Genomic DNA, 11,197 nt, shown 5'->3' with positions numbered 1-11,197 from the left:
TTTCAGGTTCAAAATCGGTCCGCAGTGTAAAAAAGGTTGCCGACCCCTGCTCTAAAAGATCAATTGTAGTTTTTGCTGATATCGACTGTGTCGGATGATTTGAGAATAATGCCCATCGAGCTAAACGATTGGCTGCAAGGGCTGGTGTAGCCTTGTTTGGTCCAAACAGCGACAGCAAAGGCTTGTGATCGGTCACAAGGATAAACTTCCTCCCAAACAAGTATTGATAGAACTTCTTTGGAGCGTAAACAATTGCTAGAGCTTCTTTTTGTATTTGACTGTAATTTCGTTGACTGTCGGTCAATGTCTTTGCTGCATTGGCAATCGGCCGCTCGCTGCCATCTGGATAACGGTGAAACAATATAGCTCCGATACCAACGTTAGAGGCGTCACACGCAATTCCAACAGGCAAGAGGCAACGTCTGGTCAAAATGCGTGAGCACGTTGTTGGATGACAACATTCGTTTCAGTTGCTCAAATGCGTCTTGTTCTGTTTCTTGCCACTTCCACTCGACACCTTTTCTTGCAAGTCGGTGTAACGGCTCTGATACTGTTGAAAAATTCGGTGGCATGAACTTGCCGTAAAACTGCACAGAACCAAGAAACGAACGACGTGTTGAGACGTTGTGCGGCGGAGGCATTTTAATGACGTCATTGACTTTGGCACCTTTTTCTACTCCGTCCTTTGATAATAATATGTGGCCCGAATACTCCACCTTGTTTTTGGCAAATTTGCATTTTTCCATGCGAAAACGAAGACCCTTTTTGTCCAATCTTTCAAAAAGACGTCGCAGATTTTTGAGATGATCATAGGCAGACTCTCAAGTTAGCTTTACATGTTCCAGGTAAAACTGCTTTTCGAACTGGCACAACTGGAGTTCCCCAGGAATTAAATTGAACTGGCGTCCAGATGCCCCTCGATATGCCAGCGTCGTAGGCCTGGTTGAGATCCTCTTGCAAAACTATTGGGACCGCTCTAGGCTTGCAGAATATAGGCTTTGTCTCTGGTTGAAAATTTATTTCAAGCTCGTAGCCTTTCAAACAACCAAGTTCAGATTTAAATAAGTTTGGAAAACTTTCGCAAAGTTTTCGGCACTCTTGTGCAAGATTGGGTTCCACAACTTTGTCGATAATGTTAACCGGATTCTTTGTGAAGAATGTCGTCCGAAGAAATGTGCATCTTCTTGATGGCGTCACGACCTAATAGATTCAGCTTAGGGATGCTTGAAACAAGTAACGTAATGTTACAATCCTTGTTTGACTGCTGGGCATGTCTCGCCGTAGCTGTAAAAGAACCTAGGATTGGCATGGGATGATCTGTAGCAGATTGATATCGCGTATCTGGGTCTCGAAGCTTCGGCTTTCCAAGACTTTTCCAGGCCGCAATGGACAGAAAATTTCCACCTGCAGCGGTGTCAAGCTCCATGATGCAAGTTTTCTTGTTGATAGAAATTGGAACCTCCAATTTTGGAACTTTAGCTATTTGGTTTGAAATATTCTTTACAGTAAACCTGTCGACACATTTCACTTTTATCGATTCGTGATACTCTTTCTTCCTGCAGACCGACTGTAATGCCCCCGTCGTTTGCAAAAACTGCAAACTGAAGCCTTAAAACGACATTCACTTGCAAAATGGCCCTTCTTGCCACAACGATAACAATTATATGAGCTTGAATTCTCGTTCTGGAGCTCTGCAGAAGGAACCTCCCGGTGTCGCTGATTCCTTGGACGAAACTTGCGCCTCTGTTTACCTCACTTTGTTGCGTCCCGTAAACGGTTTCCTTAGCGACTCTAGCGGCGTCCTCGGTCTTCATGGCGACTTGAACAGCTCGTGCGAAAGTCAACTCGTCGCTTTTAATTTTAAATACGGCCTTTAAGACTGCTTTTTTTTTTTTTTCACGGGGTTCGAACCCAGGACTCTCCCGCGGACGAATCCCGATCAGGGTTTTTATGTCTGTATATGGGCAGGCGCGCCAGACCGTTCGGCCAAGTTCCTGCCCAGATTGCTTCATTTTTTGCAAAACAAATAAAGCGTGTACGAAGTGCCTCATCTAACGGATCCTTGATGGATGGAAAATCACAGGTACTGGCGTCTTGACGGATTCGAAACACCTGTGCTTTGCGGTCATCGGACACAGCATGTGCCTTGAAAAACGTGCGAAATCTCGACCAATAATCTTCCCACAATTCCGTGGTTTGGTCAAATGCTGGAAAATTGGGCGTGGCTGTGCTTGAACTGGGCGTGGTGGAACTTTCAGATGTCGACGACTGTTTCAAGAAACTCATCAATGTTTCCATTTGGTCTTGATGTCGGCGTTCTTGCTCTTGGTGTCGGCGTTCTTGCAGTTCCATCTGTTTTTGCATGGCTTCTAAAAATTTATCCATTGTTAGAGATTTTATAGGACCAGACTGCGTTTACCAGCTAGATCCCATCCTCGTCGTCAATTGTTGTATTCTTCAAGTTGTTGTATTCACGACACCAAGTAAAACGAAAGGAAAATAGAAATATTTAACTTAACATGCGCAGCATTATATAGGCAACGATTATCCATTTACATTCCACGGAAAACCGCCACATTAGGAATAGTGTGCTTGCGGACCATGCATTGCGCTAAAGGCACACAAGGCTCGAAATGAGATGCTAATTAAAACACAACGTTGGAAATTACAACGCAACAATAAAAATCCTTAACAAGCTATAGCTTAATTGTTTTATGCCACACTAATTTGGGATGTTGTAAACAGATGGTATAGCTTTAACAAAGAACGCAAATGTTACAAAGCAAGTAAACAAATTCAAATCTAGCTATTTAGATTTCGACTATAGGTCACAGAATCGAATATAGCTCTTTTGTTTTTTTTGTTTGTTTACAATTTAGAACAGTACATACACTCCCTTCAGATTTTGCAAAAATCCATTTTTAACTTTCAGATTCGATTCGGTAAAAAACAAACATGGAAAGTTCTATTCTTTTAAACTTGCATTTCAGTTAATTTCCTGTGTTCTCCCGTAAAGTTTTTAAGCACAGGGGTATAGGGCAACTCTAATAATTGATTTGAAAACATTAATTTGACGGAAATATATGTTTATAGCTATGTTAGCGTTGGATCAGGGTTTTTTAAATATGAAGTTTTTGTGTATGCTATTAAATTGCATAAAATGTTGGATTTAGCAAATGACGGTCATGTAATTGTTGACAGCTCTATGATGTCAAAGGAGTTTGCAGTTGCTGCTTAAAACACCTCTAGCAGTCAAAATTGTAAACATTGGCCAATTGGGTGGAGCTACTAACACCATACCTCTCGCGACATCCAAAAGCGCCTAACCTTCGACAGGTGGCGCAAAGAGCACTTTTTTACATTTAAAACGTTATATCTCCAAAAATGCTCACGGTTAGGGCTCTTAGGGTCGGGGTAAGGTATTAGCACATAAAATTCAATAAAACTAACCCAGAAATTTAGTTACTAATGTAAAAATTATTTAAAAAACTTATTTCCCAACCTAACCCTCTTTAGCCGCCAAATAAAAAAAATCAGCTCTTTACGCCCCCTTGTAAAAGTGTATCTCCCGCTAGGTATGGTGTAACTGTAAATAGCTCTACCGGCCAATTGTGATAAAACTTCACAGGACCAAATTGTTCGCGTCAATGTGGTTTGGTATTTTATAAATGCAAATGTGCTGCTGCTAAATTTAACTATAAACAGAATAACTGCAGTGTTGCCACTGTAACGAAAAGAAGTGTAGATCCAATTTTAAAGAGCATAATCACAACGCCTTTGGTTTGATCATTTTTGATATTCCCATTGGATAACAACCTTCGTTTTATGTCTCTATAGTAGTTTTAAATATTTGATTTCAGCTGTATACACAAAACATGTTTGATTGTTCTTGGCGCCATTTGGTAACTTTGGCATTGTTGAAACATTCGTGTATACATCGGTTCGTGCAAAATTGTTTTAAACGTTGAAAACAGTGAGTAAAATTTAAAAAAGGAAACTTAAAGTTTTTTAGTAACAATAATAACGAAGCGCCTCTAAATCAGAACCAGTCAACACACAGCTTGAAGTTGTTGTCAACCCCGAACTGCCATTTGGTGTCACTTATTTTGTTGTAGAAAATATGACCTAGAAATGGCGTTTATACGTGACTATTGCGTCAGCACACAAACAACTATGATAATATATCCTCTTATTGTAAAACTTTGCACAACCGTTTTACCCTCTATTTACTAGGTTTTTCTCAACTAACAGTTGTTTTTGATTGATTTGATTATTTAGGAGTTTTCTGCTTCGTGCGCATAAACATGCTCCAACGTCCAAGGACGTGGTTTCAGAACTAAAAATATTGGATCAATTTCAAGTCAAGTTTTCAGCCATTGTAAAACAAATGTGTGAAAAGATGTTCCTACCCAAAAAAGCGCAACCCATGGCATAAAAATGTTGGTGGTTAACAAAGTTAACTTTGCTATTTGGAGGACTGGTGTTTGTATCTTCTGCAAGTATCGTGGTTGCTTTCTTTCCATAACTTTTTTCACTTAAAATTAAAGTTCAACAAACTTCTTTGCTTATGGCAGTTTGTATTGTGCTAGCTTGCAGGTGTAGAAATGGAGCTTTAAACGTCAATGTCGTGTGCGTTTTGAAAATCCGGAAAGGTTACACACAGAAAGGTTAGTAGCAATTATGGAACAAAGCGTTAATGCAAAAATATTTGACAAAGTATAGGCTATGTACATTATTAAACTTCGATTGGTGGTAGGGTATGATTAAAAAGTGCATATGCTGTGCTGTCATCATTTAATATATTATTTGCCAAAATCACTGTTACTTAAACTTTTGACACATCGTTGTCAAAACCAGCGTTTTCGTAAGTGCGAACTGCTGGAGAGGCAGACTCCGGTTCGCGACAGCACTTACAACACCTGCACCACCCAAACGCCTTCGTCATAAACCGGTCTAAGGGCTTCAGCGAGTGCATCCAAAGTGGTAAGAAATCCCAGTTTCTAAGTTTTAGTGGGAGCCAGTGTGGACGTTTTGTTTGCAAAACGTTAACGATTATTATCACTAACACTATTACCAAAATAAGAATAATGACCGATGCCAAAAACCAAACTGGAGCAAAAGACATACCAAGCACAATCAAAGGTATCAGGAAAAACACCACAATTACGTAGAAGCCCGAAAACCATCGGTATTTTGCTGTAATGTTACCAAGACCTGTCGCTGCCTTTAGGGGAATTTTTCTCATAAAGGGCAAAGGATACCAAAGTACAAAACCAGTAATATTAAACAACATGTGGCAGAATGACAACTGCAAAGCCAAAGGGCTACCAGTCGCTAGAGCTGCGAGTACAGCTGTTAATGTCGTTCCCATATTGGCCCCGATTGTCACCGCCAACATTCTTTTCAGTTTGACCACGCCAAGGCCAACCAATGGGGTCAGGGTGGAGGTAACTACAGAGCTACTTTGGATGATCATGGTGACGCCACATCCAACAAAAACAGCAATATAACCTGAAAGTAAAGTTTAAAACGCTGTTTAACCTTTTTTAACTAACACAATTTTATGAAGTGTAGATAACTAGGAAACGCAGGAAGTAAAATTACTACATATCACGCCAATTCTTACCAGAAAGCCAACCAAATGGCTTTGGAAAGTCTGTATTGACCGCTTTTCTAATTGCAACCTTCAGTCCTCCTTTAAGAGATGATGTTAAGATTTTTACCATTAAAAGCAGACTTGCTATCAGGACAATCACGCTTCCAACAAACAAAAACGCCCCGACAGCCTGTTCCGACCAACCAGAATCGGCAAAAAGAAAGTCGCCTCTGTCACCTTTTAATTACAGGACGTTTTTTTTTAAAAAAAGAATTGACGTCACGAAATAAAATCATTTTCTTACATTTTCGAATTCCTACAAGTACAGTTTGATTTATTACGGTTCCATTTTGGAATGTCTTTTCAATCATTGTCTTGGTTTGGTTGCACCAAAGCTTAAAAGATGTAATTTAGATCGTGAAAGTTAACCTAAATTTAGAACAGCCCAAAGTATTAATGCACGGAAAATGCATAGTTTAGGCTACGTTACAGGTGTTTGCTTACCTGAATAATACTGTTGCCAGGTTCAAGAGTCTCGTTTCTTGCTAATAGCTTTTGGACGCTTCCGTTTACGTGAATAATGTTCCCTACAATCGGCTCGGTCAGGGTCTGCAAACCGGAGACGAATTACTTTTTGTAATCAATAGCTGAGCTTTGTTTTTAATTTCGAGTAAATCATTATCATCCTTACTGTCAAGAATTTTGGGGGTCCAGAACCATCAATCTCTGGTATGGATTTAATAACTGCATGAGAAAAGGCCTCTAGGTATCCTGTTATCAGTTCCACTATCAGAAGAATAATGACAGACATGATATTAAAACAATCATGAACAGTTGCTCCAGCGAATGCCCTAAAAAGTATGTCAATGTATGTCTAGCAGCATCTGCAATTGCAAATTGTGTCAGTGAGGTAATTAGAACAAAATCTTTGGTTTGACAAAAACATTTAGGCGGGGCCAAACATATTGTGACCCTATACAATTTAATTTAAAACACCAACTTAATGGTAGCCAAAATTTGCGTTTTTTTAATTTTTGGGAGCAGGTGGACATGGCCCTTCTGCACTCCGGAATAATAATAGGCTATTGCATTAGCAGTTTTTCAATTCATACTTTCTGAATTCTTCTTTGTTTGCTGATAGTGTCAATGCTACGCCGGTGTTGGTGACTGATGTTCCGATGTTTGCTCCCATAACAATAGGAATTGACTTTTCAACAGAGATAACTTCAAATCATATATCGTAAGTTATGAATGCAACTACATTTATGAGAGTGGCGCAAGTTATTTAAACCTTACTTCCTGCGGCGACCATTGCAACCACGATAGAAATTGAAGTTGATGAACTTTGGATGACCACAGTCACAAGTACACCGATAATCAATCCAGTAATCGGGTTACTCAAGAATACATTGCTTGTGAAAATATCAACTGCAACCCTTCCAGCTGTGTGGCATGTTTCATTTATAAAGTCGCATTGCACAACAATAAAGCAGAGAATGACACAGACCTAACAGATTCAGTGCTTTGGTCATAATCTTCAACGAACAAATGAAGAACCAGAGGCAGGCAACGAGGAATATGAATTTTAGGGTTCCGATAAGGACGGTCTTGACCCTCTGCGATGTTGTCTGATCCCTCCATGGGATTGAATCATCTAATAAAAATAAACATAACGTATAGCTTAATTGATTTTATGCCACACTAACTTGGGATGTTGTAAACAGATGGTATAGCTTTAACAAAGAACGCAAATGTTACAAAGCAAGCGAACAAATTCAAATCTAGCTATTTAGATTTCGACTATAGGTCGCAGAATGGAAGATACTTTTTTTGTAATTTTTTTTGTTTGTTTACAGTTTAGAACAGGGGTCGGCAACCTTTTTTGCACTGCGGACCGGTTTTGAAAGTGAAATTTTATCGCGGACCGGTCTTCAAAAAACTACAAATATGAGCAATAAAAACGCCTAAATTGGTTTATCATCCCCGGGATACATGGGCAAAATGTTTTATAGCATTTAACCCGAAAAAATATACGGACCGGTACGAACTCCTCGCGGACCGGTACCGGGCCGCGGACCGGCGGTTGCCGACCACTGGTTTAGAACAATAGGATACACACACTTCAGATTTTGCAACTGCTCATATTTTTTATGTACAAGAAAAAAAGATTCTGTTTTGATGTAATTTTAAAATATATACGAACTTACAATGATTTACAAAGTTTTGGACCTGCAAGTTGTGTGTAATAGTTGTTGTGACCAATCGAAATTTAAAAGTGTTTGTTTTCAACTATGTAGGCCTATATATATATTTTTTTTGATTGGTAACATAAATGGAATAGTTGTGTTGTTGAAATAAAAACTTATTAGGATATATTAGTAATGGAATCATTTTAGTTTAATTGAAGCATTATTCCATCTGGAAAAAAAGAATTATTTTAAATAAATTTTGTTACAGTTTTGTTTTCCAGCCAGTGCTTGCAATAAGGCCCAACTTTTTTTGTCATTTTCTATAGTGTGTTTTATAGTAAAGGCGACTGATATGCACTCAATTTGCCTGTGTTATATGAGTTAATGACGTTGCTTGTTTAAACTTTATTTTGAGTAAAGCAAAGTATAAATGAGTCTGATTGGTTTCTAGAATATTTTTAAAAGCCTGAAAATGTTAGGCTTTATTAACAGCATAGGTATGTATTAAGGCCCAAGTTTTAATTTTTTTTCAATTTTTTTTAACTGTCCGCAACCATCATGTCAAATTTGGCCTGGAACTCTTTATTGGTTTTTCAATTATACGCAATAGTTTTTTTAAGGGGCCTTGTTACCTGCAGGTTCCTTATAATGACAACTCTAATAATTAATTTGAAAACATTAATTTAACGGAGATATATGTTTATAGCTATGTTAGCGTTTGATTTTTTTTTTAAATATGAAGTTGTATGAAACATTTGTATTTTGGGGGGTTAAAAACTTTTGTGTGTTATTGCAGGTTGTTTTGGCGGACCACGTTGAATATTTTGGTGTCACGGCCACCCTACTTTACAACGGTTCATAAAATAAAAGTGTTTGGAGGAAGTTTTAGCTGTACAAGAGTCGCCGCATTTTTACCCCCAAAAAACACCCCAGTCGGCAGAAAATTTTGCTGACGATCCAAGCACGCGGAAAACCTGCAACCCATGAAGCAAATGTGCAACGTTGCTGAAAAGCTTTTTTTCCTTTTTTTACCACAGGTAACGCAGCGTTGTAAGAACCTTCAGTTTTTCACGTTGCAAATCCATGTCCAATTTTTATCGCATTTATTCTTAGATTTTTTATTTGAAACAGAGACGCTCGGCGCATATCACCTGCATGTTATAAACAACGTTGCTAGTAGAAAAGGATGGCTTAAAAATATTCTACAAATTTTACTTTTTTCTGCCACATTTTTTTTGGCAGGGGTCGACAAGAATAGGCCTGTCGGATTATGATAGATTCATTATCACGCTGAAATGGACGTAAGAAACATACGCGGCTAGGGCTGTCATGACTACTGTAGCAAAACAATTTCAAGCTTTTCTCTGCGTTAAGTTAATGTTTCATGAACCTTGTTTCTGTTGTTTCATGAATATGCCCGTCCAATTGCTCAATAGCGTGTAAACCTTTTTCGACTTGTATTTTATTGCCAACATATAAAGTAAGTGCAGTTATTTCCCTGTGGCAAACGTGTTTTAACTTAGAATCGGTGTATTGATTTAGTTTTGTAATTTCTCGTCTATGGCATTATAATTATGGTTTTAATTTGTTTATCTATGTCAAACAAATCATGATGTGTACCGTTGACATGTCTGTCTACATGCATGTGATACTAATTTACAGAGTCCGACACTCTACACGCTTCCAATTTTATATCAAGGTTTTTAGGTATATTTGTACTTTTAAGAACCGCGAAATATTTTCCCCCAACAGAAGCATTCTTGTGTTTCGAGGAAAATTTAACAAACTATACTTTTCTTGTTACGAACTTCAGTTGAGAAACACTACGTTTACAACTATTGCACTCGTTTTTGTTTTATTAAGCATAATAAATACCTGCTAGTTAAAAACTTGATTCTGTGTGTCACTGTGCATGATTCTTTTTAATTTATCGCATTTGTCGTTTAATTTGTTTGTCTTTGAAACAAGTGATTGACGTTTTGTAAAATATCGACATAAAAAGCATATTGTAGATAAGTTTTTGCCGAAATGATTGAATTAAGTAACTTGGTTAAATCTACCGGGTGATAGCCTTGTTGCAAGGTCATCATTTAAGTCAGTGGTCGTAAACCGCCGGTCCACGACCCGGTGCCGTTCCGCGGGGAGTTCGTTACCGGGCCGTATATTTTTTGTGGTTAAATGCTTTAAAACTTTTTGCCCATATATCCCGGGGATGATAAACTAATTTAGTCGTTTTCATTGCTTAATATTTGTAGTTTTTTGAACGCCGGGCCGCGATAAATTTTCAGGTTAAAAAACGGTCCGCAATACAAAAAAGGTTGCCGACCCCTGAGTTAAGTAAAGCATTGCAGAATGACCCAACTGTGTATTTTAGAACCTTCTTTAAATTGCTTGAGCTAAGACCTACAGAAAGTATGAAAATTTTCTTTAGATAGTTACACGCATATACTACAGAAATTAACAACCATTATACGCCGATGGCTCCACTTTATTTAATTGAAAAACAAATACGACGATTTAATTCCGAATGTGTTACTTTGATTTTCCAAAATAATACCTGACCAATTCCTGGACAACCTGTGAGATATTATGTTGTAAGATGCATAGATTGCCACAGTGTCCTTTAAATTTTAATATCAACCAAATAATTTTACACACCGTTTTCCGCTTCCCATGCCTCATCATCGATGTTTTTTTTCATCTTTTCGTCGGCGGTGTCCATTTTCGGTGTTTCTGTTTGTCTTGGCAAAATATATTTTTATCTTTGCCTAAAAAAAGTATTTCATTAGAAACAATGTTGTTCACAAGGTTAAGACTATCGATGCAAAAAGACAGGCTCGTAGAATCTCAAGCATTTATAGCTTTGCGCCCCGTTTTACACCGATTTCACGGGTTGTAGATTTTGCTCGCTAGGCAACTTTTTTGCAATGTCAGGGTAAAACTTTGCTGGAAAAAGAACAAATGCATGCTGCATTACGTGTTTTGCTGAAATTTGACGCGTAAAATACAACGTGACAGACTTAACTCCGATTGCACGTTTGTGGTTATGGTTGTTCGTTTTTGTTTTTTTATCGCACTTACGTCGATCGCTTAAATAAGGTTTGCCCGCCGCATGTCTTTTCACATTTCACTGCATGGGATTAGTAGTGCACAAACTGTAACACTGAAAAGTTCAAGTGTAAGTTTGCTGTGTTTATTTTCACTTCGAATATTACAGACACAAACTTGTTTCCACCTAACACAGCATATTGTTTGTAATATAGTCTTGAGCTTCTGGATAAATATTGCATATGTCGTGGAACTGGTCAACTGCTGCTGTTAGTCTTTATTGTTACAGGGATTCTTATGATTGAAATGTGCTTCAACCAATCTTTGCAATGAATCACCTGCTGTCAATCAATCTGTTTGCCAT

General features: G+C 38.2%; 1 protein-coding gene across 1 annotated transcript; it reads right to left on the bottom strand.

The window, feature by feature from the left end:
- Positions 1–4,656: 4,656 nt before the first annotated feature.
- Positions 4,657–10,549, bottom strand: LOC145239442 (sodium-dependent phosphate transport protein 2B-like). The gene is made up of 9 exons (XM_080102761.1): positions 10,444–10,549; positions 7,104–7,250; positions 6,893–7,039; positions 6,709–6,820; positions 6,288–6,447; positions 6,101–6,205; positions 5,901–5,991; positions 5,627–5,833; positions 4,657–5,511 (listed from the first exon to the last, which is right to left on the bottom strand). The coding sequence occupies exons 1-9, from the start codon at positions 10,505–10,507 to the stop codon at positions 4,826–4,828; spliced, it is 1,719 nt and encodes a 572-aa protein (XP_079958887.1). The 5' UTR covers positions 10,508–10,549; the 3' UTR covers positions 4,657–4,825.
- Positions 10,550–11,197: the final 648 nt, after the last annotated feature.

This window comes from Phallusia mammillata, chromosome 7 (genome assembly GCF_965637545.1).
Source record: "Phallusia mammillata chromosome 7, kaPhaMamm4.hap1.1, whole genome shotgun sequence".
In the NCBI taxonomy this organism is placed as follows: Eukaryota; Metazoa; Chordata; class Ascidiacea; order Phlebobranchia; family Ascidiidae; genus Phallusia; species Phallusia mammillata.
The sequence above is the reverse complement of the archived record's forward strand: the minus strand, read 5'-3'. Positions and strand labels throughout refer to the sequence as shown.

What these genes read in the sequence shown, in the direction of transcription:
- LOC145239442 (XM_080102761.1), bottom strand. Translation starts at nt 10,507, where the DNA reads ATGGACACCGCCGACGAAAAGATGAAAAAAAACATCGATGATGAGGCA. An exon ending in GGCATGGGAAGCGGAAAACG is followed by an intron (nt 7,251 to 10,443) that starts GTGTGTAAAATT and finishes TATTTTTATTAG; the next exon opens with ATGATTCAATCCCATGGAGG. An exon ending in TGCAATGGTCGCCGCAGGAA is followed by an intron (nt 6,821 to 6,892) that starts GTAAGGTTTAAA and finishes TATGATTTGAAG; the next exon opens with TTATCTCTGTTGAAAAGTCA.